This window comes from Nomascus leucogenys, chromosome 12 (assembly GCF_006542625.1).
Source record: "Nomascus leucogenys isolate Asia chromosome 12, Asia_NLE_v1, whole genome shotgun sequence".
In the NCBI taxonomy this organism is placed as follows: domain Eukaryota; kingdom Metazoa; phylum Chordata; class Mammalia; order Primates; family Hylobatidae; genus Nomascus; species Nomascus leucogenys.
The window spans coordinates 27,756,509-27,784,374 of NC_044392.1; the positions used below are offsets into that span (position 1 = coordinate 27,756,509).

Below are 27,866 nucleotides of genomic sequence, written 5' to 3' on the forward strand. Positions count from 1 at the left end.
CTGGCCGAACTTTTATCTTGAAGTAGATAGTGTCAACAAATACAAAAATAAAAATAATGTCTTTAAATGAGGTGATGTTTAGAGCTATATCCATGAAAAATATGGGATAGGCTAGGAGGCGGTGACTCATACCTGTAATCCCACCACTTAGGGAGGCCGAGGTGGCAGGATCACTTGAGGCCAAGAGTTCCAGACCAGCCTGGCTAACATAGTGAGACCCCATCTGTATTAAAACATATATATATATTGAAAAATATGAGGCCAGGTGCGGTGGCTCACGCCTGTAATCCCAGAACTCTGGGAGGCCGAGGCAGGTAGATCACGAGGTCAGGAGTCAAAGACCAGCCTGGCCGAGATGGTGAAACCCAATCTCTACTAAAAATACAAAAAAATTAGCCGGGCATGGTGGCGGGCACCTGTAATCCCAGCCACTCATGAGTCTGAGGCAGAGAATTGCTTGAACCCAGGAGGCGGAAGAGGTTGCAGTGAGCTGAGATCATGCCACTGCACTCCAGCCTGGGCGACAGAGCGAGACTTGTCTCAAAAAAAAAAAAAAGTGGAGTGGAAAACTTTTGAATGAAACAATCAGTAAATTCTTAGCTTTATTATAGAACAGTATTTAATTTGTCCAGGTCTCAGTTTAGATTAAGAAGTAGGCAAAAAAAAAAAAAAAAAAAAAAAAGGCCTGTAATTGTCAGAAAAATTAATGAACTAAATCATCTGCACTAACACATTGGTTTAGAAGTTCTCTTGCTTTGTACATAATTCAAGGAATTTGATTATCTATTTTCTTGTCCCACAGCAGATTAAAAGGTGCAAAGTAGATGTTGGAGTAGAGCCATCTAGGTAGGATGGAGGGCCAGCTGGGTGGCAGGAAAAAAGTCATATTAGCCTGAGGCTGTTTAAAATAGGGACAGCAGTTACCTATACAACACCTCATTAGACTCTGAGTATATCATTAACTGTTGTATTGTGCTATATATAAAGTATTGCTCCTGATGGAAAATTCACTGTGGGAAAATTATGTTTGTAATTTTGGGAATCATAAACATATATACAGTAGAGTGGTGTATATTAGAATATAGACTTTGCTAAAAAAAAAAATAGAACATAGACTTTGGAGTCCAGTATATCTAGGTTCTCATCTTTTATGACTTAAGCTTTGTAATTCCTCATCTCTAAAAACAGAAATAGTAATACTTTTCTCTAAAGGTTGTTTGGAAATGTAAATGATAATATCGTTAGTATAGTACCTGACACCTTTAATAAATGTTATTTTCCTCCTTAAATTCTGTTTAACAAAAATTAGAAAGATATTCATCCAGAATATTTTTGATCAAGTTCTACTGTAAAATGTTAATATAGAAGCTGCATATAAAACCTTATATAGTTTAGGGTTAACTGTGTGTGTACTTTTGGGAGTGGTAGTCAGAAATGAAGTAATTCTTCATATACCATTCTCATTTTCTTCCCACATCAGTCTATTTATATGGGCCTATGCTGTTCAATACTGGCCACTAACTATATGTGGCTATGTAAATTTGAGTTTTTTGAAAGATTTTATTTTTTTAGAACAGTTTTGGATTTACAGAAAAAATGTACAAAAAAATACACAGTTCCCATCTATACTCTCCCCCACAGTTTCCTCTGTTAGTATCTTGCATTAGTGTGGTGTGTTGGTTATCACTGATGAACCAGTGTTGATACATTATTAACTAAAGTCCATAGTTCACATTAGGATTCACCCTTTGTGTTGGACAGTTCTAGGGGTTTTGCCGAATGCATAACATTATATATCCACTATTCTAGAATAGTGCAGAATGGTTTCACTGACCTAAAAATGTCCCATGTTCCACTTACTCATCTCTGCCTCATCCCTCTGAACCCCTGGCTACCACTGATCTTTTTACAGTCATAGTTTTACCTTTCCAGAATGTCATGTGGTTGGAATCATAGTATATAGTCCTTTCAGACTGGCATCTTCACTTAACAATATGCATTTAGGTCCCTTCTTGAATACGTTCTTCTTTTGTTTTTGTTTTTGTTTAAAATAGAGACTGGTCTTGAATTGCTGGGCTCAGGCAGTGCTCCTGCTTTGGCCTCCCAAAAGTGCTGGGATTATAGGTGTGAGCCACTACGCCTGGCCCTCTTCATGTCTTTTCATGGCTTCACAGTTTATTTTTACCGCTTAATAATATTCCATCGTGGCTGGGCACAGTGGCTCACGCCTGTAATCCCAGCACTTTGGGAGGCCAAGGATCACGAGGTCAGGAGATCAAGACCATTCTGGCCAACATGGTGAAACCCCATCTCTACTAAAAATACAAAAATTAGCCACGCCTGGTGGTGTGCGCCTGTAGTCCCAGCTGCTTGGGAGGCTGAGGCAGGAGAATTGCTTGAACCCGGGCGGCGGAGGTTGCAGTGAGCTGAGATCGCGCCACTACACTCCAGCCTGGCGACAGAGTGAGACTGTCTCTCAAAAATAGATATATATAATAATAATAATACTATTCCATTGTATGAATACATTTAAATTTTATTTAAAATTTGAAATTTAATTCTGCCGTCTCACCAGCACATTTGAAAGGCTCAATGGCCACATGTAACTAGTGGCTACCATATTGGAAAGCACTGATATATATGATTCCCCCAAGGTTCAATTCTCCACTTCCATTCACTCTCATAGAGAACTTTCCTGTTTATATGATCTCAATTTCTCCTCAAGCCTACATTTTCAGTGCATTGTCTATTTTGTTTTGTTGCTTGTACTATCAGCAACCCTCAATTGGATATTTAAAATCCTTTACTCCCCCAAAGAACCATCCTTTTCAAATGTTGTCCATTATAGTATGGTTTCCTAGGTTTTCCATCACAGCATCATCTCTTTTTAGTCTGCTGGTCTTTTTTTAAATTTTTTATAATTTTATTTTGTTTTTGAGCCTTCATTTTTAAAAAAAATTTATTTTATGTGGCAGCATTCTATAAGTCTGATCCTTTTTGTCCTTAAAATCTGGAGTCATCTTTTTGTTTTTTATTTTCCTCTATACCTTTTGAATATTTAGCAGAGGTGTGCAGATCTCAGCACTAATAAATGGCAGAGTTGGTATTAGAATCTAGATCTCCTTATTCTAGTTCTTTTCTTTTTTTCTTTTTTTTGAGACAGAGTCTCACTCTTGTCGTCCAGGCTGGAGTGCAGTGGCGTGATCTTGGCTCACTGCAAGCTCCGCCCCCTGGGTCCACGCCATTCTCCTGCCTCAGCCTCCCGAGTAGCTGGGACTACAGGCGCCCACCACCATGCCCAGCTAATTTTTTTGTGTTTTTAGTAGAGACCTTGTTTCATCGTGTTAGCCAGGATGGTCTTGATCTCCTGACCTCGTGATCCACCCGCCTCGGCCTCCCAAAGTGCTGGGATTACAGGCGTGAGCCACCGTGCCCGGCTCTAGTTCTTTCTTGGGATCACCACTAGTTGGGGCTACTTTTAGAAGTTATTTTGAAGAGGGTATTGGAGACTGGTTATGTAATATGTGATTTAAAATATTTTTATAAGTTAAATCTATAGAAGCTATAGCTATAGATTTCATAAACATATTATTTATAATTCTTTAAACAATTAGAAACTAAAATGAGGAAATTTATCCTAATCAGCTAAATAGCTGGTTCTCTCGATGGAAAAATATTTATCTCTTCATATGTTACCTATTTTATTTTTTGAGACAGTCTCACTCTGTTGCCCAGGCTAGAGTGCAGTAGAGGGATCAGGGCTCACTGCAGCCTTGACCTCCCAGGCTCAAGTGATCCACTGACCTCAGGCCACCCCTGCCACCTCATCCCCACCTGGTAGCTGGGACTACAGGTGCGTGCCAGCACACCCCGCTAATTTTTGTATTTTTTTGTAGAGATGGCGTCTCGCTGTGTTGCCCAGGCTGGTCTCAAACTTCTGGGCTCAAGCTGTCTACCTTGGTCTCCCAAACTGCTGGGATTAGTCATGAGCCACCATGCCTGGCTGTGACCCACTTTAGATGACAAAAACTAATTTTCAATACTAATACGAATTGGTTGTTAAAGGTGAATAGAATTAAACTGAACATTATTGGCATCCTAAATCCTTTATTGGCCATAATTTACCTTTGGATTCTATTCAAACTACACTTTGATCTGTAGAACCCAAATTGGTTACTATATGAACTTGCATCTTCCTAAACTCATCATGTTAAAAATTTTCACAGCTTGAAAAATGGAGGTCCTCGTATCAGTCTCTTGATTTTCTTTTGAGGTAAGCTGTCCCTCTGTGCTTAGTCCTTGACTAAAAATAATCGTACTGCTTATGGTCTTGATTTGACTTTTCTGTATACTGGTTACACTGGCTCAAAAGTCCATTTTTGTGGAGACTCTTTTAAAGAGTAGTAGTCTTCCACATTCAAGTACTGTACTTGAAAAAAAAAAAACCTGGATTTCAGCTTTCATTTAGAAATGCTTTCCCTGTAATTACTACTTTTAAAACCCATATTTTATATGTCAATTTTTACATTAATTACCCCATTGATAGCAGTTTTTGAATGGTTTTAGTTAAAACTGTCAATCTTCTTTGCTTGAATCTAGCCTGTCATTAAGTTTATCAAAAACTTTAAAAAGTAAATGTAAGACTCTTCATATAGTGTTTTTTTAATTGAATTATGGATTTTTTGGATTTATTCATTATCTGGGTTAGTTTTTTCAGAAATGTCTTCTTATTTTGTAGGTCTGTGGTTGATGAAAACCTGTTCATGAGGGCACAGAAGACTCTTCCAGTTTATTCTATCACTATAAAATAGAATTTGATGGGTTTTGAAGTAAGAAAATTCTTAGAATAGAAAATAGGATGGTAAATCTCTTTAAATGCATATGAGTAATTAGAATATCATAAGGCTGGTACAGATAATATTCTTACAAAGGCATCCATAAATAATGAAGTGGTAGCACCTATTCCCCCATGATTGACATTCATTAATTAATCCATTGTACCCAGAGTTTTAAGATGAAAAGTTTTAAGTACCTTCTTCCCCTCATGAGTAATCGCTCCTCAGTGAACATATTATATGCTTATTGCCATTTGAATATCCTTTTCTGCTCAAGTGTATCATCCTTTTTAAAAATTGAGTTGTCATGGAAGAATTTGATGTAGGTAAGTGACTATCAGCTGTGAGGAAGGTAGAGGAAGGCAAGAACTATCCTGAGGACAGAGATCAGTTAAACAGTTGCTGTGTGGTCAGGTGTGATGGCTCACAATACCAGCACTTTGGGAGGCCAAGGCAGGAGGATCACTTGAGTCTAGGAGTTTGCAACCAGCCTGGGCAGTATTGTAAGACCCCGTCTATAAAAAAAACTAAAAAAACAGCCAGGCATGGTGGTGCATGCCTGTAGTCCAGCTACTGGGGAGACTGAGGTGGGAGGATTGCTTGAACCTGGGAGGTCGAGGCTGCAGTGAGCTCTGATCATGCTACTGCATTCTAGCCTGGGTGACAGAGTGAGACCTTGTCTCAAAAATTGAAAAAAGAAAAAAAGGTTGCTGTGTGATGTAGGTGATGAGTCTGTATTCTGTATGAGAGCAAGGACTATTTCATTCAGGACTATATCACTTTCTGGGACACTGGCATGTAGTAGATGCTAAATAAGTAGTTTTTGAATGAATGACTAAGGGCCTCAATCAAGAAAGTGGAGGTGAAAAGGAAGTTATAGATACAAGAGGTAATTTATTATTATCATTTTACTTATTTTTAATTTTTGTGGGTACACAGTAGGTATGTATATTTATGGAAGATTTTTTTTTTAATGGAAGGAAAAAGTGAGGATGTCAGGCATGATTACCAGAAATGTACATTGTCTAGTGGTATCACTAAAGAAAGATTACAGAAGGAATCACCAGCTCAAAAATAAGAATAAATTTAGTTGCCAAGTGACCAGCATATTACCTAACATCTCTGTTACAGTGTTCTCGGCCCTAAAATTAATAATGAGACCAAACAGGCTCATTGCAAGGATGAAGTGTATGCATGTGATCCACATAAAAGACTTCCTGGTACATAGAGTGTACTCAAAAATAGTTAAAGATAGAAACAAAAATCTGTTTGTTTGTTTTTGAGACTGAGTCTTGCTCTGTGGCCCAGGCTATAGTGCAGTGGCGTGATCTCGGCTCACTGCAACCTCTGCCTCCCAGGTTCAAGTGATTCTTGTGCCTCAGCCTTCCAAGTAGCTGGGACTACAGACATGTGCCACCATACCCAGCTAATTTTTTGTGTTTTTAGTAAAGATGGGTTCACCGTGTTGGCCGGGCTGGTCTTGAACTCCTAACCTCAAGAGATCTACCTGCCTTGGCCTCCCAAAATGCTGGGATTACAGACACGAGCCACTATGTCTGGCCCACTTTTAAGGAGCTAATATTTCAGTAGCGATGGGTATATGCCGTAACAAAATAAATATAAAACATAGATGTTGGATGAGAAGTATCATTGAGAAAAATTAATCAGGAAAGAGATGGGAAGCATGCAGTATAACATGTGGTTGGATAGCAGAGGGCTGGGGAGGGATTGAGATTGGGACATCTATTTGAAATAAGATGATCAGGGAAGGCCTTCTCTGAAGGAATTCATGTATTAATGCCTATATAGAAATGGGGAGAAGGTTCAGGGTTGGAGGAAGAGTAGGACAAACTGTATTCTTAACCATGGTCCCTGTTTTTACCAAGTAATAAATAGACTTATCTGTTTATTGTGCAATCCACAGTAGTTAGACTTGTCTCAACCTTTCATTTCCTCTTCCCTATAACATGCACACTATACAAACTTAAGCATGAATTTAATCCCCGAAAGATCATCATTACATATTTTGGAGGAAGTGTCATATTTGATTCTGATACAGCAGCAGCCAGTCAGTAGGTTCTCTAACATTCGCAACTACTTGGGAATCAGCAAAACATCTTTTTTTTTTTTTTTCCAGACAAAGTCTCACTCTGTTGCCTAGGCTGGAGTGCAGTGGTGCAATCTTGACTCACTGCAACCTCCACCTCCTGGGTTTGAGTGATTCTCCTGCCTCAGCCTCCCAAGTAGCTGGGATTACAGGCGCCCGCCACCACACCTGGCTAATTTTTATGTTTTTAGTAGAGATGGGGTTTCGCCATGTTGGCCAGGCTGGTCTCAAACTCCTGACCTCAGGTGATTTGCCAGCCTTGGCCTCCCAAAGTGCTGGGATTACAGGTATGAGCCACCGTACCCAGCCAGAACATCCCCTTTTGCAATTTATTTCCTGTTTCAAACCACTTTATATAAAGATAAAATAATAATACAGTATAAACAAGATACATTGTGGCTATAGGATTCTGTGTTTGGAGTTCATGTAGCAATTTTTTCATTCTTTTAAACCCTTAAAAGTGGAATTTTGCTTGCAATAGTAGTTGAGAAATAATTCTAAAATGGAAAATGAATCAGCTCCTCCTCTTCCTCCTTCTCTTCTTCCTCCTCCTCCCTTCCCCTCTTCTGCTTCTTCCTCTGCTGCTGCTTCTGCTTCCTTCTTTCTTCTTCTTTCTTCTTTTCTAAGCACTGTTTTTTAAGTATCTGCAATTAAAAGTCTCTGTGACATTGTTTTCTGGAAATAGTTTGAATTCTAGGAGGCATATTTCAAAACAAAACAAAGTAATGAAATGTCCTTAAGACCTAAGAGATTATGGGGAAAATACATTTTAAAAACATTGATGTTATTGCTATTATTATTATTAAATATACTAGGTTTTTAATGCAAATAAAATTTCTAAGTCAGAATATATAATTAGATATGTACCTATTGTGAATACATCTATATGTTTCTAGAATTAGTCAGAACATGATGGCAGCCACCAAATGCCACAAGGAAGCCTAAAGCACAGGATCATTGGGAAAAAGAAATAGAAGCAAGTAATAGGAGCAAGAAGCAAGTAATAAGAGACTATTAGTGTGTGACACATATGCTGTGTGATGCATACACTGTTTTCTTGAGTAAAGAGATTTTTGTTGTCTACTTTTTTTATTGACACCCATTTTTGTTCCTCCCAGTTCAACATGAGAAATCTGCAGCATTCAAAATCTACAAGTCATCATTGCTCCAAAAATAAGTTCATAAAGGGTAGCTTCCTAACTGTGATCATTTTAACTGGAGTGCTTTGTAACAGTTTAAAATGTAGTAAATGCTGGGAAAAAAAATCTAACAAAAATAATATTGTGTGGGCTGGACGCGGTGGCTCACACCTGACATCCTACTGATCTGGGAGGCTGAGGTAGGAGGATCACTGCCTGGGCAATATAGCCCATGTCTGCAAAAATTGTAAAAAGTAGCCAGGCATGGTGGCCCATGCTCATAGTCCCAGCTCCTCAGGAGGCTGAGGTGGGAGGGTCGTTTGAACCCAGGAGTTCAAGGCTGCAGTGAGCCATGATCATGCCACTGCACTTCAGCCTCGGCGATAAAGCAAGACCCTGACTCAAATAATAACAACAACAACAACAACAACATTGTGTGAAAGAAGCCAAGTACAAAAGAATACATACTGATGATTTCGTTATATAGATTTTTTTTTTTTTTTTTGAGATGGAGTCTCGCTCTTGTCGCCCGGGCTGGAGTGCAGTGGCGTGATCTTGGCTCACTGCAAGCTCCACCTCCTGGGTTCACGCCATTCTCCTGCCTCAGCCTCCCAAGTAGCTGGGACTACAGGCGCCCGCCACCACGCCCGGCCAATTTTTTTGTATTTTTAGTAGAGACGGTGTTTCCCTGTGTTAGCCAGGATGGTCTCGATCTCCTGACCTCGTGATCTGCCCGCCTCGGCCTCCCAAAGTGCTAGGATTACAGGCATGAGCCACTGCGCCCAGCCTGTTATATAGAATTTTAAACCAGGCAAAACTAACCTATTGTGTTAGGAGTTAGGATAGTAGTGATATTTGGGGAAGAATAAAGGAGTAATCATTGGGAGGGATGGTGAGGGGGCCTTTTGAGATGCTGATAATGTATGTCTTAAGTATGCAGGTGTGCTCACATTGTGATAATTCGTTGAACTGAACACTCTTGATCTGTATGTATGTTATACTTCATCTTAAAATATCAGTAAGGTGTCTTAAGATACATGGTTCATTTTATTTTAGTTCCCTTCTCATTTCTCAGTGAAATATTTTAATAAAATCTTCAAGACAAAGTTATCCTTTTGGTTCTCTCCAAAAGAAATACAGTAGTTGCTGCTACAACCTAATTTTTTCTTTTTAATAAACAAGTAGATTTAAACAGTTCCAGAGTTCCTATTTAAAACCAGTCATGCTCAGATTAAACCCAAAACAGGCATCATTTAATTGATATCTTTGGTTATGGCTCACTAATAATTATTAAAAAGTATAATAAAAAGTTACAAGTGCTCAAAGTTGGAAGGCATGGTGTTATAGTGGAAAAAATACAGGTTTTGGAGTCAGATAGATGTGGGTTCAAATTATGACTAAATCACTAAGTTAGCTGAGTAACTGAGTTTTCTTTCCTTCCTTCATCAGTAAAGTAGAGGTAATAATATCTATGTCAGAAGGTTGTTGGAAAGATTAAATGAGATAGTGATTGGCAGCCAGACGCTCTTCTTTTCCTCCAACAGTTTCAAGATAGAGAAAATATTTGTGGAGTATATGAAGATAGTTGTAGGTAGGTAAAAAGTATAACTTGCTGAAGATGACCAGCCTTAGCTAATGATGGTAAAGAACAGTCTTTATTTATTTATTTATTTATTTATTTATTTATTTATTTATTTTGAGATGGAGTTTCGCTCTTGGTTCCCAAGCTGGAGTGCAGTGGTGTGATCTAAGGTCACTGCAACCTCCACCTCCTAGGTTCAAGCAATTCTCCTACCTCAGCCTCCCAAGTAGCAAGGATTACAGGCACCCACCACCATGTCTGGCTAACTTACTGTATTTTTAGTAGAGACGGGGTTTTGTCAGGTTGGCCAGGTTGGTCTCGAACTTCTGACCTCAGGTGATCCACCTGCCTTGGCCTTCCAGAGTGCTGGGATTACAGGCATGAGCCACCGCGCCCGGCCAGGAATGGTCTTTAGATTGTCACCAGTAAGGACTGACAACATCTAACTTGGAAACACATGAAACATTATCAGTATTAAGAGTTAATAATGCTACTTTGGCACATCAACATAGAGGACTGTTGCATGGATCACAGCTTAAGTATGTTGAGCTGGATTATGATACATTTTATATAGGTTTAAATTAAGCACAAATGGTACATATTTTTAAGTCAAAAGGGGTTCATTGCCCGTGTTGTGCTTTGAAAATGTATCCTTTTGCTTTTCTGTTACTGATAATTTATGATGCAGGATTGAGGAGCCAAATTTAGGCATGTTGTGTTTGTGAAGGTCCATCAGTATCTTAGTGATTTTTGGAGCCTAAAAAAAGATAAATATGTTCTGTCAAAAAGGTTATGATTCAATTGAGAGAAACTTTCAAATTCCTACATCAATATTACGTTTTCTCAAAAAACTATAATGAAATTTATACATGTAAAACTATCTTAATTATATAATCACCAGATAATCTATTATTAAATAACAAACCACTCTAAAGTTTAGTTGCTTAAAACAACCATTTTATTCGCTTACAATTCTGTGAGTCAGCAATTTGGACTGAGTTTAGTTTGGTAGTTCTGCTAGTCTCCCCTGAGGCCACTTGTGTAGCTGCAATCATCTGACAGCTCAAATTAGGACTGGTTTTAGGGATCTGAGCTATTATAAAACAGCTCTTCTTTGTTTCGTGTACTCTTGTCCTCAGACAAGCTAGTTCAAGCTTCCTGCAAAGTCTCTTGAGACCTAGGCTCTGAAACTCTCCCAGCATCACTTCTGTTGCATGCAACTGTTGAAAGTAAGTCAGGGCCACCCAGGTTGAAGGATGGGGGAAATAGACCCCATGTCACTATTTTCTCTATGTTTTTTAATACTTAGGAAGCTGTCCTATATATGTTAGCAAATCTATCAAGCTGGAGTATTCATGTATTCTCTAATAGAAAGTCAACTGACTCCTGTCCCCCTGCCCACTCCCCTCTAAAAAAAAGCTTTTGGGCTAGTGGGAAACTGTTAGGGAAGAAACCTAGGGCCTTTGCATGTTACTCTGAATGGTAAGACCCTATCTTCCCTGGCAGCTTCCCATTAGCCCGATAGACTTTTTTCTTTTCTCTCTTTTGTGATCTCGGCTCACTGCAACCTCTGCCTCCTAGGTTCAAGCAATTCTCCTGCCTCAGCCTCCCTAGTAGCTGGGATTATAGGCACCTGCCACTATGGCCAGCTAATTTTTTTTTTTTTTGTATTTTTAGTGGAGATGGGGTTCCACCATGTTGGTCAGGCTGGTCTCGAACCCCTGACCTCAGGTGATCCACCTGCCTCGGCCTCCCAGAGTGCCTGGATTATAGGCGTGAGCCACTGCCCCTGGCCCTGCCAAGTGACATTCTCTTAAAGAACACATAAATACTCCAGCTTGATTGATTTGCTAACCCATATAGGATAACATATGTATTTGTGTATTAAAACCATAGAGAAAATAGGGCCAGGCACAGTGGTTCACGCCTGTAACTTCAACAATTTTGGAGGCTGAGATGGGAGAACACTTGAGCCCAGGAGTTTGAGACTAGCCTGGGCAACGTTGTGAGATCTCATTTCTACTAAAAATTTTTAAAAAACTAACCAGGTGTGTTGGTGCACACCTATAGTCCTGGCTACTTGGGAGGCTGAGGTAAGAGGATCACTTAAGCCCAGAAGGGTGTGACTTGAGGCTGTAGTGAGCAGTGATTGTGCTGCTGACTCCAGTCTGGATGACAGAGCAAGACCCTGTCTCAAAAATAATAATAAAAATAAATAATATATAATAATAATATAATTATATATGATATATATGATATGTAATAATATATCGTATATATAAAATAATTTTAAAAGAAAGATTAAAAAAACTTCAGTGACTGAGTGACATACCAGTTACTGTGATAGAAGCATGGGGAATTGCCGGGCACAGTGGCTTATGCCTGTAATCTCAGCACTTTGGGAGGCCGAGGTGGGCGGATCACAAGGTCAGGAGATCGAGACCATCCTGGCTAACACGGTGAAACCCCGTCTCTACTAAAAATACAAAAAATTAGTAGGGCGTGGTGGTGGGCGCCTGTAGTCCCAGCTACTTGGGAGGCTGAGGCAGGAGAATGGCGTGAAACCTGGGAGGTAGAGCTTGCAGTGAGCTGAGATTGTGCCACTACACTCCAGCCTAGGGGACACAGAGAGACTCCGTCTCAAAAAAAAAAAAAAAAAATTCTCTGATTTTCCGGAACTTACAGTCTAGTTGTTATAGCCTAGCTTTGCTGTATTAGGGATGTTTGTTACCAGGGATACCAGTTAAGAAATTGTCACAGTGATCCAGGTCAGAGATGTTGGTATTGGGAATGGATGAGAAGGTTTTAAGAAACATTAAAGAAATAATATGTACATGGTGATTGATGAGTTGATGGGTAGGGGTGTGAGAAAAGAGAGTAGTCAAGGATGATTCCCATATGTGTGTGTGTGTGTGTGTGTGTGTGTGATGGGAGTCTTGCTCTTGTTGCCCAGGCTGGAGTGCAATGGCTCAATCTCGGCTCACTGCAACCTCCACCTCCCGGGTTCAAGCAATTCTCCTGCCTCAGCCTCCCGAGTAGCTGGGATTACAAGCACCCACCACCAAGTCTGGCTAATTTTTGCATTTTTAGTAGAGACGGGGTTTCACCACGTTGGCCAGGCTGGTCTCAAACTCCTGACCTCAGGTAATCTTCCACTTCAGCCTCCCAAAGTGTTGGGATTACAGGCATAAGCCACCGCGCCTGGCAATTCCCCATGCTTTTATCACAGTAATTGGTATGTCACTCAGTCACTGACAAAGAGAACGAAAGGTTTGGTGGGGAGGAGATGAACATGAATGACTTAGTAGTCAACTGGTTATATGGCCCTGGCACTCAGAAGAAAAGTCTGAACTTGAGAGAGAGATTTGGAAGTCAGCAGGATCTAGTTGGTAGTTGAAAACATAAAAACAGATGAAATTACTCAGGGAAACTTTCTAGGGAAGAGAACTGGGGAAGGAATTCTAAGAACCAACACTATTCCAAGGATGAATAGAGAAGAAGAAGCCCTCAATAGATATGGGCAGGAGTGGCCTGCCAATCATTGGACAGTATGTTATATAGAAGCCAGAAAAGGGCAGCTTTTGTAGGAGTAACTGTTTAATGTTATTAAATGCTATATAGAAAGAAGTAAAATAAGAATTGAGATATGACTCTTGAATTTCATAAGGTTCTTAATGTGCCTGTTAAGAGTTATTTCACAATAGTGGTGGATGGAAACAGGGACAAGGATTGAATGACTTTTTTATTTTTTATTTTTTTTTATTTTTTATTTTTTATTTTTTTTATTTTTATTTTTATTTTTTTTTATTATACTTTAGGTTTTAGGGTACATGTGCACAATGTGCAGGTTTGTTACATATGTATCCATGTGCCATGTTGATTTCCTGCACCCATTAACTTGTAATTTAGCATTAGGTGTATCTCCTAATGCTGTCCCTCCCCCCTCCCCCCAGCCCACAACAGTCCCCGGAGGGTGATGTTCCCCTTCCTGTGTCCATGAGTTCTCATTGTTCAATTCCCACCTATGAGTGAGAACATGCGGTGTTTGGTTTTTTGTCCTTGCGATAGTTTACTGAGAATGATGTTTTCCAGTTTCATCCATGTCCCTACAAAGGACACGAACTCATCATTTTTTATGGCTGCATAGTATTCCATGGTGTATATGTGCCACATCTTCTTAATCCAGTCTATCGTTGTTGGACATTTGGGTTGGTTCCAACTCTTTGCTATTGTGAATAGTGCCGCAATAAACATACGTGTGCATGTGTCTTTATAGCAGCATGATTTATAGTCCTTTGGGTATATACCCAGTAATGGGATGGCTGGGTCAAATGGTATTTCTAGTTCTAGATCCCTGAGGAATCGCCACACTGACTTCCACAATGGTTGAACTAGTTTACAGTCCCACTAACAGTGTAAAAGTGTTCCTATTTCTCCACATCCTCTCCAGCACCTGTTGTTTCCTGCTTTTTTAATGATGGCCATTCTAACTGGTGTGAGATGGTATCTCACTGTGGTTTTGATTTGCATTTCTCTGATGGCCAGTGACGATGAGCATTTCTTCATGTGTTTTTTGGCTGCATAAATGTCTTCTTAACTAAAAAAGAGCCCGCATCTCCAAGTCAATCCTAAGCCAAAAGAACAAAGCTGGAGGCATCACGCTACCTGACTTCAAACTATACTACAAGGCTACAGTAACCAAAACAGCATGGTACTGGTACCACAACAGAGACATAGATCAATGGAACAGAACAGAGCCCTCTGAAATGATGCCGCATATCTACAACTATCTGATCTTTGACAAACCTGACAAAAACAAGAAATGGGGAAAGGATTCCCTATTTGATAAATGGTGCTGGGAAAACTGGCTAGCCATATGTAGAAAGCTGAAACTGGATCCCTTCCTTACACCTTATACAAAAATTAATTCAAGATGGATTAAAGACTTAAATGTTAGACCTAAAACCATTAAAATCCTACAAGAAAACCTAGGCAATACCATTCAGGACATAGGCGTGGGCAAGGACTTCATGTCTAAAACACCAAAAGCAATGGCAACAAAAGCCAAAATTGACAAATGGGATCTCATTAAACTAAAGAGCTTCTGCACAGCAAAAGAAACTACCATCAGAGTGAACAGGCAACCTACAGAATGGGAGAAAATTTTTGCAACCTACTCATCTGACAAAGGGCTAATACCCAGAATCTACAATGAACTCAAACAAATTTACAAGAAAAAAACAAACAACCCCATCAAAAAGTGGGCAAAGGACATGAATGACTTTTTTAGATGAGACAAGTTGGAGACAAATTTCTTTCAGCTCTTGAACAAAGATTTAAGCATGCCAGTGAGGAAAGAACTAATAATGAAGGACAAGTTGAAGAAACAGAATATTAGTGCCATCCTCTAAAATGTCTCAATTTCATCATATTCCTTACGATTCTATAGGATAGTATTTAATAACCCGAAACATAAATTTATTAGGCACAGGTTTAGATTTTCTTTTCATTTTGATTATTTGTCCCTGTATCCCACATTATTATTTGCCAGTCAGATTTGTGTGTCTCAAAATAACTGGACAAGAGGAGTAAACTTCCTTTATAAAAATGAACCATTATTTCAGCAAGAGGACTGATTTCAAAAGATGACCTGGAAAACTGTTTAGTCTTTTTAAAATATTTGGCCTCATCTTCAAAATGTATTGATGAATCTTTCATTTTGGGACTGAAATATCTTTCTGATTTGGAAAAGAAGCTTGATTAAGAAAGAGATATCAACTTTTACCTCCCCCGCTCCCAACAAAAAAACAGTTTCAGAAATTTATGATTAATTGAAAAGCAGTTAAGATAATAAACTATTTTGTAAAATTTTTTGAGGGTAATGAGTAAACTGAAATGCTCAATGTATACTAAAAATACTCCTTATCTTAGTAACCAGTTTTTATTACATCCTTAGTGTTTGTACTAACACTAAATTGGTGATTATATATTTATTTACTTGATAGTATAGTATATATAATATTCAACAGTGTTAATGCAAAAACTGAAAAAATTAGAGGATTTTACTTTTTTGCTTAATTGGTAAAATTTCCTTGCTACTACCTTTAAAGATGATGCTTTTGGCCGGGCGTGGTGGCTCACGCCTATATAATCCCTGCACTTTGGGAGGCTGAGGCTGCTCACTTGAGGCCAGGAGTTTGAGACCTGGCCAACGTGGCGAAACCCCATCTCTACTAAAAATACAAAAATTAGCCAGGCATGGTGGTGCATATCTGTAATCCCAGCTACTCTGCATGAGAATGGCTTGAACCTAGGAGGTGGAGGTTGCAGTGAGCCAAAATTGTGCCACTGTACTCCATCCAGCCTGGGCAACAGAATGAGAATCTGTCTCAAAAACACAAAAACAGGCCGGGCGCGGTGGCTCACGCTTGTAATCCCAGCACTTTGGGAGGCCGAGGCGGGTGGATCACGAGGTCAGGAGATCAAGACCACGGTGAAACCCCGTCTCTACTAAAAATACAAAAAAAAAATTGGCCGGGCGTGGTGGTGGGCGCCTGTAGTCCCAGCTACTCGGAGAGGCTAAGGCAGGAGAATGGCGTGAACCCGGGAGGCGGAGCTTGCAGTGAGTCGAGATCGCGCCACTGCACTCCAACCTGGGTGACAGAGCGAGACTCCGTCTGAAGAAGAAAACAAACAAACAAACAAAAAAACCACAAAAACAAAAAAAGATGATGCCTTTGAGTCTGGTCACATCATTCTGCCACCTGTTTGATAATTAATGAGGACTAATGCCCTCTTTAGTGTAGCACATTTATATGTAATGCATAACTTGAACCTGGAGATTCTAACTACATACGTAAAGTTAAAGACTGTCTTACTTTCTCTGGCTCTCTGTTTCAAACTCAGGTTAGGCGACTTCTCCATGAATGATTTTGTCCTTTCTTACTACTTCTCCTAAATCTGGCATTAGGTTGGAGATAGAAATTTTTCGTTTTGCCTCTGAACGCTGAAAAAGTAAGCAACCTGAATTAACCCCTTGAACTTTCCTCGACCTTTCTTTATCAAGTTCTATTTTTCAAGCTATTTTTCCCTCTAACTCAGAAGCCCTTCTCTTTATGCCTGTCCCAAGTATTTATCCATTTGTACTAACATAATCATATTAAATTATTTATATCCAGGATGTTGTGTATATAGGGTTACAATTCAGTCCATACATTTTGGGAAGAGGTATTTTTACAATCAAAACTGGGTCTTTGTTCACAAGATATTATTGCTGGAAAAACCTTGAGCCTCCTCAAATTTTAGACTCTATTTCCACTGTAAATTAGTTGATGCTCTGCTGAGGATTAAAAAATTGTTATAATAGGCCTTCATTAGTTTTCTTCTTTGTGTTTTTATCTCCTGCTTCTAGCTTCATTTTTCAAGACAGTGAAACATTTTCTCTTCTCTGATGTGGCCCTACATGCTGGTTGCTATGGAAATGTTCCAGAGAAATGAAAAATTAAGTTAAGGTCAAGAATAATGAGTTAAAATCTCATCTCATCGGGCATGGTGGGAAGAGAGCCAAGATTTTCTTCTTACAGACAGTGTGGTTTTGTTTGATAAAACATTTTTCACAGGCCAACTTATACTTCAGATATGTAAGACCTGGTGTTAATCCCAGCTCAACAGTTTATTGATTTGGGGCCATTACGTAATGCCACCAAACCTCGAGTTATCGTCTGTAAAATGGGCATAATAATGCCTCAGAGGAGTGCCTGGCTCACAGTAGATACTTGAATTTTAATTTCCATTTTTCTCTCTCTAAATCAGGAACATATAAAAGGAACCTATAATAGAGGAGATGGTAATAAATGTGTGATACGTTTAAATGAAATCTTCACAGCAATGTAATTTAGCTATTTAATAGGGTTATTGCTGTGCTTATAGAACAGATTTGAATAGTTTCTATGTTTCTACATTATTACTTAACATTTTTGAAAACTAAGACTATTAAAAAGCCCTTAATGACTATTTTAGCAGCTTTATTGAAGTATAATTTACATGCCATAGAATTCACTTATTTTAAATACACAAATGAATTTTAGTAAATTTACAGAGTTGTGCAACCATTACTACGATACAATTTTAAGACATTTCTGTCACTCCCAAGAGCTCCCTTGCCATAATTACTATAAACTTTTATTCGTGTGGTGGCACACATTATAGAGTTTCAAAGTACCAGCTTGGGAGTTTGGCTGGCCTGAGTTTGAGTCTTAGTCCTGCCACTTTCTAGCTTTGTGACTTGGGTACTTTGGTTTCCTTATCTTTAAAATGGGCATAATAACTACATTAATTAGATACTGTATATAGAGCACTAAAAGTATAGTGTCCTAGTTTTTGCTTCACAAATGTTGGTTATTGGTGGTAGTTCACATTGTGGACATTTAAATAAGAGAAACATCTGAAAACAGCACAGTGACTGACACATGATTGATTTTCAGAAAACAAAGCTGTTTTACATCTTTCCAGATGCATCATGTCATCACAATTTTATCTGTAGTAGTTCATTGACAATGTTTTAATCATACTTAAACATCGATGCTCACAATATGTAGTTATTTGTTATTTTGCAGAGGTGTACATTTGAGTTTAACAGCTAAGGGAGCTGTAAGACTTGGAGTTTGATATCTACAAACTAGTTACTTAGCTGGTGGACCCAGGCAGTAGCCTTGTTGTTTATAATTCATATCTTTCTTTCTCTCTCTCTTTTTTTTTTTTTTGAGGGAGTTTTGCTCTCGTTGCCCAGGCTGGAGTGCAATGGCACAATCTTGGCTCACCGCAACTTCTGCCTCCCAGGTTCAAGTGATTCTCCTGCCTTGGCCTCGCGAGTAGCTGGGATTACAGGCATGTGCCTGCAATTTTTGTATTTTTAGTAGAGACAGGGTTTCTCTATGTTGGTCAGGCTGGTCTCAAACTCCCAACCGCAGGTGATCTGCCATCCTCAGCCTCCCAAAGTCCTGGGATTACAGGTGTGAGCCACCACACCCGGCTTTTTTTTTTTTTTTTAGAGATGAGGTTTCACTGTGTTGCCCAGGCTGCAGTGCAGTGGTGTGGTCATAGCTCACTGAAACCTTGAACTCCTGGGATCAAGCATACCTCCCACCTCAGCCACCTGAGTAGCTGGGACTACAAGTACGTGCCACCACACTCTGCTCATTTTTTATTTTGCTTATAGAGACAAGGTCTTGCCTTGTTGGCCAGGTTGATCTCAAACTCCTGGTCTCAAGTGATCCTCCCACCTCAGCCACCCAAAAGTGCTGAGATTGCAGGTGTGAACCACAGCACCCAGCCAAAATAATTTTTTTATTTTGATAATAAGATCTTTATTTCTTTGTTAAGAAAAAAAAAACTGAGTAAAGTCAAATGGTAATATTAGTGATAAAAGTTTAGAGATTTAAGAAAGTGGTGGTTCTTAACCAGAATTTAGACATTGGGATAAATTAATAGTGAAATATCAGATGTGATATTCTGTACTGTAGCTTCAGTCAGTGCCATGAACAAGGCATATAACCAAATAAAGCAGTCTTTTCAGTGTTTTCTATGAGCACTCTTTAGTGGTGTAAAAATATGTATATATAATTGGGGAAATTATATGTTCTTTTTGAACTTGGGTCTTAGATCAGACCCTTGAACTGATTGCTATTTAATTATCATGTATATTCTGTATTAGCAATTATCAACAGTAAAATCTCTGTCATTTTTGTAGGAGAGGAGTCCTTATTTAAACTGATGGGGAAACCATTGCTTTCATACTTGAGCAGCAGTGTCACTCTTTTGAATCTTTTTGGAAATAAAGAGGGCTCATCATTTGTCTTCTGTTTCAATTAGGAAGGTTCCAGTAGAAATACTCGTAATGAACTAGATTTGACCTGACCCCCAGCAGTTTATCTGCAGGCCTTGAATGCATGTGCTTTGATTAGTAGAATTATTTACAGCTGTTTTTGTTTTGTGGCCTTTTTTAGTTTGCTGACATACCTTGTTCTGGGGAAGTTCAAAACATCTGGATGTTGGTATATTAATAATTTTATTTCATATGTTTACTTTTGACTGAAAGAATGCTTATTATATTTACTAAATCATGTCTTTTGTGGTTTAGATACATGTTGTGGTTGAAGAGTATATAAACTGTCTTTGAGAAGCTTGGAGAATGTTTGGAAGAATGCGTTTAGAGAAAGATACTTAAAGAATGAGGAAATGGAAATTCTTCTTAGATCTACGATCTACAATTAACTGACACTTTGAGCATCAAAAAAATCTTTGCCTTGTGATTTTTTAAGTCCTGAAATAGGGTCATCTAAGAGTGACTTTCTGTTATTAATCATCAAATTTCCCAAAAAAAGTCAAGCTTTAAGAATATTATTTTCCCCTTGGTCTCTCAAACCTGTATTTATGGTCAAAATAATGCTTCTATTTTTAATGAAGAACTGATTGCTGATTTTTGTATTTTTATTCCATCAAGTTGTTTATAGTTGTGTCAAAGAACTAATTTACTAGAAAATTTAAGAGATTAACAACTACATACCTTACTTTACAAGTTAATAGAGATGGAGGTGATAAACAAAATTAATAAAGGAATGCTAATTCTTTGAAGGGATAAGTTACAAACTATTTTAAGCTTCTTAAATTTTGAAAAGAACTAATAAGTTTTGATATTTGGCTATCCAAATGTGTAAAAGAAGATTAATAAGGACAAATGTTTTGAATCGTTTTAGAGTGATTATCTTAAGCTTAAATTGTACTCTAAGTGTACTCTAGCTTTGTGTTACTCTTTCAATTTATTTGTACTTATATAAGTAATTCATGATTACATACTTTTGTAAGTTGCCCAACTGTGTAACTGCCATTAAGTTTTTTTGTTTTGTTTTGTTTTAGACAGGGTCTCGCTCCGTTGCCCAGGCTGGAGTGCAGTGGAGCAAACATGACTCACTACAGCTCTGACCTCCTGGACTCAGGCAATCCTCTTGCCTCAGCCTCCCATACAGCTGGGACTCCAGGTGCCCATGTCCAGCTAAATTTTTTATTTTTCTGTAGAGACAGGGTCTCACTTTATTGCCCAGGCTGGTCTCAAACTCCTGGGCTCAAGAGATCCACCTGTCTCCACCTCCCAGAGTGCTGGGATTACAGGCATGAACCACCATGCCTGGCAGTGCCGTTAAGTTTTGTTACCCAAAAAAAAACAGAGTTCCTTTGCCTTTCAAGTAACAAATGACTCCACAAGAACACAGATTTTGATCAATAGAAGTTTTATTACTTGCCACAAGTAAGGAGAGCACTGGGAGTATTCTCCAAAGCAGTGGCTCTCTGAGGGAAAGTGAGAGGAGGGTTTTATGGGGCGATGGAGAGGGAAGGGAGGGTATGTCACTGCATGTAGAGGAGGGGTCCCAGTGGTGTACATATAGTGAGTCTTTATGCCCGGACGTAGGTCACATGCTGTGGTAGTGAAGCTATAGCTTCTTCCAGGATAGAGACTTTAGCATGGTAATGAGGAAAGTTCACTCAGGTTTATCTATGAGTTGCCAGGGTCTGTGAGGAACTGGTTCTAGCTGTCTAGGTGACTGCATTCTACACAGAGTTTAGGCAAAAATAGGCTGGAAGGCAGGAGGCTATAAAACAGGCTGATTGTTCAAGTTGATTAATTCCTATAGTCCATGAAGACCTTGCTGTCTGCTTACAGCTTGTTGAGTGTCTTTTCAGACCCTTTTCTTCCATTCATTTACATATATTAATACGCAGACTAATATATAAGTGTTCTTTTCCCTCAGCACAAATGATGTCATATGTATTGGTCTGCAAGACTTGTTTTTTTTACTTAATGTATTTCGAGTCTCTTTCCATACATTTTCATAGCACTGGGGTATGTCTCTGTTTATCTAGAGTGCAACGGCGTGATTTCGGCTCACTGCAACCTCTGCCTCTCAGGCTCAAGCAGTCCAACTGCCTCAGCCTCCCGAGTAGCTGGGATTACAGGCGCCCATCACCACGCCTGGCTAATTTTTGTATTTTTAGTAGAGATAGGGTTTTACCATGTTGGCCAGGCTGGTCTCAAACTCCTGACCTCAGGTGATTTGCCCAACTCGACCTCCCAAAGTGCTGGGATTACAGGTGTGAGCCGCCACACCCAGCCCAATTTTTTCAATTACATAGATTTCTAGTCTTTTAACTTGGTAAAGTTTATTATCTTTCTGTAATATGGACAATCACTGTAACCAATCTGTTTTCCATATTAGAGTTTTTACATATCAGGTTTTCTTAAAGTAAGCATCATGCTGGTGTAGCAGCATATGAGTGCTTTAGGGCCCAGGAGTGAGAAAAGACATATATAGTTGTTACCTTCCTAGTTGAGCCTTGAAGGAGATCATAGTGGACTGTGTGTGATTGGTGAGAATAATATCACAGGAGAACATTCAAAACAATAAAGTGAGTCACCTCCTGCCCCTTCAGTGGCTTTACACTACTCTTCATATAGTAACCAAATACCATCATATAAGTTAGAAGATCCTGTGTTCTTTGGTCCTTGCTAATTCTTTTTTTCTTTTTCTTTTTTTTTTTTTTTTTGAGATGGAGTATTGCTCTGTCACCCAGGCTGGAATGCAGTGGTGTAATCTTGGCTCACTTCAAGCTCTGCCTCCCAGGTGCACACCATTCTCCTGCCTCAGCCTCCCAAGTAGCTGAGATTACATGCGTTGTGCCACCATGCCTGGCTAATTTTGTATTTTTAGTAGAGATGGGGTTTCTCCATGTTGGTCAGGCTGGTCTCGAACTCCTGACCTCAGGTGATCCACCTGCCTCGGCCTCCCAAAGTGCTGGGATTACAGGTGTGGGCCACCATGCCCGGCCTCATCTGTACTATATTCTATCTAGTCTCAGAATCTATGGTAATGCCGTTTCTTTACCCAGAATCTATACCACACATATTAAACATTATTCTTCCCTTAACTTTCATTCAGCAGTCATCTTTAAAATCTTACCATAAATATCACTTACCTGTACATCAGCTCCACCCTAATTTGGTCAGGTTGCCTCTGTTATATATGCTTGTATCTCCCTGTACTTTACCTACATATCACTTACCATAACTTGGAATCATATATTTAGTTGTGTGATTGCTGTTTATATGTTTAGTGAAAGAAACAGTGCAAGCTCCATGTGGACTTAGAATGACTTATCATTTTTTTATCCCTAGTACTGAACACATAGTAAAGACCAATAAAACATTTTTTTGTCATCTAACTAAATTTAATTTTTCCTGGGAATGGAATAAGCTTTCTTTTTTTTTCCTTTTTTTTTTTTTTTTTTTTTTTTTTTTTTTTTCAGATGGAGTCTTGCTCTGTCACCCAGGCTGGAGTGCAGTCATGTGTTTGTGGCTCACTACAGCCTCAAACTCCTGGGCTCAAGCGATCCTCCTACCTTAGCCCTTAGCTTCCTGGGTCGCTGGGACCACAAGTGCATGCCACCATGCCTGGCTAATTTTTGTAGAGACAGGGACTCCCTATGTTACCTAGGCTGGTCTCAAACTCCTGGGCTCAAGCAGTCCTCCCATCTCAGCCTCTCAAAGTGCTGGAATTATAGGCATGAGCCATCACACCCAGCCTGAAAAATTTGTGTGAGTCTGTCGAGATTGTGGTATAAATACAGAGGAAACATATGTTTATATAAATTGTTTCTACTTTTAAAATATTCTTATGTTGTCAAAAGTTTTGTTTGTTTGTTTGTTTTGAGATGGAGTCTCACTGTGTCGCCCAGGCAGGAGTGCAGTGGCGGATCTCAGCTCACCGCAACCTCCACCTCCTGGGTTCAAGCAATTCTCCTTACTCAGCTTCCCGAGTAGCTGGGATTACAGCCATGCACCAGCACACCTGGCTAATTTTTTATATTTTTGGTAGAGACGGGGTTTCACCGTGTTGGCCAGTCTGGTCTCGAACTCCCAACCTCAAGTGACCCTCCCGCCTCAGCCTCCCAAAGTGCTAGGATTACAAACCTGAGACACCGCGCCTGGCCGTCAAAAGTTATTTGTGTCTTGTACAGTAATTCTTCCCTCCCTCTACCCCCTTCCCCAACAAAGCTTTTTTTTTTTTTTTTTTCTGAGACAGAGTTTCGCTCTTGTTCCCCAGACGAGTGCAATGGCACTATCTTGGCTCACCACAACCTCTGCCTCCTGGGTTCAAGCGATTCTCCTGCCTCAGCCTCCTGAGTAGCTGGGATTACAGGCACCTACCACCACGCCTGGTTAATTTTTGTATTTTTAGTGGACATAGGGTTTCACCATGTTGGCCAGGCTGGTCTCGAACTCCTGACCTCAAGGAATCTGCCCACCTTGGCCTCCCAAATTGCTGGGATTACAGGCATGAGCCACCGTACCCAGCCAAGATTATTTTTTAGATATATTTATTTTTAAAAAATTAGAGATTTAGCTGGGCGTGGTGGCTCACACCTGTAATCCCAGCACTTTAGGATGCCAAGGCGGGAGGATCATCTGAGGTCAGGAGTTCAAGACCAGCCTGACCAACATGGAGAAACCCTGTCTCTACTAAAAATACAAAATTAGTCAGGTGTGGTGGTGCATGCCTGTAATCCCAGCTACTTGGGAGGCTGAGGCAGGACAATCACTTGAACCCAGGAGACAGAGGTTGCAGCATAGCACTGCAGCCTGGGCAACAAGAGCGAAATTCCGTCTCAAAAAAAAAAAAAAAAAAACTTAGATAAACTTAAGAGACTAGGGTCCCGGATGGAACTTTATTACTAACTTCAAGTCTCCTCTCAGGCAGGGGACTACTTCCCATCTCTAAAATGAGGGAATGGAAATAGATGTTTTATCATGGCTCTAATTCTGTAAAAGTATAAAAAGATGGATTACAGTGATATAAATGTGGTATAAAAAGTTGTGGGATAAGACTGGACTTGTGGTTCTTTTTCAACAGTTTAATTGAAAAGAAAGACTCAATTTTTTTCCTTTTCCTTTGTTTTCAGGTTATATTTCACACTATGTGCTGACTGTATCTACAGAAGATATTTAAAAAAAAAAAAGATAAACTTTTTTTCAAAGATTTTGATTCCAGTGGAATCTTTGCTTTAGATTTGTGTGTGTGTTTGTGTTCGTGAATTGTAACTCCAGAAGCAATGCCTGTACAAGCTCCACAATGGACGGATTTCCTCTCCTGCCCAATTTGCACTCAGACTTTCGACGAAACAATTCGAAAGCCCATCAGTTTGGGTTGTGGCCATACTGTCTGCAAGATGTGCCTGAATAAACTCCACCGCAAGGCTTGCCCATTTGACCAGACCACTATCAATACAGACATTGAGCTCCTCCCTGTGAACTCAGCATTGCTGCAGCTCGTGGGTGCTCAGGTAAGATGGGTGACTTAATACTTTAAAATTTTTCTCTCTCTCTTTCTCTGTGTGTGTGTGTGTGTGTGTGTGTGTGTGTGTGTGTGTGTTGTGCGTGTTTTTCTCCTGACAGAAACCTGTTGAATTAAAATTGAGTAACACTGCCTTCTATTTAAATAGGTATAATTCTGTTTGGTACTGTAAATCCTTTATTTCATCATGTTAGATTTATTGTGGTAGTCCAGTGCTTTTTAGTCATAGTACAGTAACATCTATTTAATCTTGTCAGATATTCAATAAACCTAGCTATGCAGATCACTAGAGAAACCCAAGGCCGGGTGTGGTGGCTCATGCCTATAATCCCAGCACTTTGAGAGGCCAAGGCGGGTGGATCATTTGAGGTCAGGAGTTCGAGACCAGCCTGGCCAACATGGTGAAACCCTGTCTCTACTACAAATACAAAAAAATGAGCTGGGTGTGGTGAAGTGTGCCTGTAATCCCAGCTACTTGGGAGGCTGAGGCACGAGAATTGCTTGAACCTAGGAGGCGGAGGTTGCAGTGAGCCGATATTGTGCTGCACTGCAGCCTGGGTGACAAGAGTGAGATCCTGTCTCAAAAAAAGAAAAGAAACCTAAGAGGTAAGTCATAAGGAGCTTTTTTAACATTGAGAAAACTATTGTTCATAAAACCACTGCACTTTACTCAGTAGGGAAGGTGCAGCTGCTTCAGGCAGTTTTACTCAGTAGACATTAACTGAAATGAAAGATGAGAAAGGTAACAAAAACTATAGCACAACGTTTGGGAACCATTAGAACACACTTAATGCTTTATAGACCTAAAAATGGTTAAGATGGTAAATTTTGTGTTATGTATATATTATCACAATAAAAAAATAAAATTTTCCCAAATTTTCCTTTCATCCAAAAGGAAAAAGAAAAAATAAATTAGACTTTAAAATATATAATCACCAATTTCTCCTAGGAATGTAAGGTTGACTTAACATCTACAAATCAATTAGTGTAATTCACTGTATCAGTAAAAGTTGCAAAATTGCACACATATGATCATCTCAGTAGACACAGAAAAAGCATTTGGCAAAATCCAATACCTTTTCATAATGAAAGCACTGAAACAACTAGGAAAAAAACTTCTTCAACCCAAAGGACATGGATGAAAAACCCACAGCTAACATACTGAATGGTGAAAGACTAGATGCTTTTTCTTTAAGATCAGGAACAAGTCAAGGATCTCCACTCTTAACTATTTCTGTTCAACATCATACAGGACTTTCTAGCCAGGGCAATTAGGCAAGTAAATGAAACCGGTGACATTCAGATAAGAAGTAAAAAATAAAAACAATCTCATTCACAGATGACATGGTCTTATATATAGAAAATGTTAAGGAATCTACAAAGAAAAAGCTATTAGAAACAAAAAACTAGGCAGAGCTGCAGGATATGAGTATATAAGTATCAGTTGTCTGAAAAAGCAAAAGTCTTTCTAAGTTGTAAAAATGTGTTTACAATGTTTCATAGTTTCTTTCTTTCTTTTTTTCTTGCTCTGTCACCCAGGCTGGAGTACAGTGGTGTGATCTTGGCTCACTGCAATCTCTGCCTCTCAAGTTCAAGTGATTCTCATGCCTCAGCCTCCCAAGTAGCTGGGATTACAGGTGTGCACTACCATACCCAGCTAATTTTTGTGTTTTTAGTAGAGACAGTGTTTCGCCACGTTGGCTATGCCGGTCTCAAACTCCTGACCTCAAGTGATCCACCTGTCTCGACCTCCCAGAGTACTGGGAATACAGGCATGAGCCACCGTACCCAGCTAGTGTTGCATACTTTTATCCACAATATGTTAATAATAGTTTTCTTAGGCCGGGCGCAGTGGCTCACGCCTGTAATCCCAGCACTTTGGGAGGCCGAGGAGGGTGGATCACGAGGTCAGGAGATCAAGACCATCCTGGCTAACACAGTGAAACCCCATCTCTACTAAAAATACAAAAAGTTAGCCAGGCGTGGTGGCAGGTGCCTGTAATCCCAGCTGCTTGGGAGACCGAGGCAGGAGAATGGCATGAACCCAGGAAGCGGAGCTTGCAGTGAGCCGAGATTGCGCCACTGTGCTCCAGCCCGGGCAACAGAGTGACACTCTGTCTCAAAAAAAAATAAAATAAATAATAATAATAATAGTTTTCTTACACACGTAAGAGAGACTGTCTGGCACATAGTAGGCCCTTAATAAAGATTTGTTAAGTAATATATATGTTTTATTTCTATACGCTAGCAATGGACAATCGGAAAATAGATCAATTTCATCTACAAGAGCATAAAAAAATATTAAGAATATATTTAACAAAAGAAATGTAAAATTAGACCAGTGCAGTGGCTCATGCCTGTAATCCCAACAGTTTGGGAGGCCAAGGCTAGCAGATCTCTTGAGGCCAGGAGTTCCAAGACCAACCTGGCCAACATGGTGAAACCCTATCTCTACCAAAAAAAATACAAAAATTAGCCAGGTGTGAAGGTGCCCACCTGTAATCCCGGCTACTCAGGGGGCTGAGGCATGAGACTCGCTTGAACCCAGGAGGCGGAGGTTGCAGTGAGCTAAAATCACACCACTGCACTCCAACCTGGGTGACAGAGCAACTCTGTCAAAAAAAAAAAAAAAGAAAGAAATGTAAAACTATGTTTTGAAGACTACAAATCGTTGTTTAAAAGTAACTTAAAACTTGAATAAACATTTACTCTATTAACTCAAAATGGATCAAAGGCTAAATATAAGAACTAAAACTACCAAACCCTTAGAAGAAAATATAAATATAAGTCTTTATGACCATG

At 39.5% G+C, this 27,866-nt stretch overlaps 1 protein-coding gene across 3 annotated transcripts in view; it reads left to right on the plus strand.

The window, feature by feature from the left end:
- The window catches only part of RC3H1 (ring finger and CCCH-type domains 1), a 92,321-nt gene that overhangs the window by 6,458 nt on the left and 57,997 nt on the right, over nt 1-27,866 (plus strand). For all 3 annotated transcript variants that reach the window (XM_030823956.1, XM_004089809.3, XM_030823957.1), the window contains exon 2: nt 24,673-25,053. In XM_030823956.1, coding sequence (XP_030679816.1) covers nt 24,823-25,053 — 231 coding nt within the window. In that variant the 5' untranslated portion in view covers nt 24,673-24,822. The remainder of the gene's footprint in view (nt 1-24,672; nt 25,054-27,866) is intronic.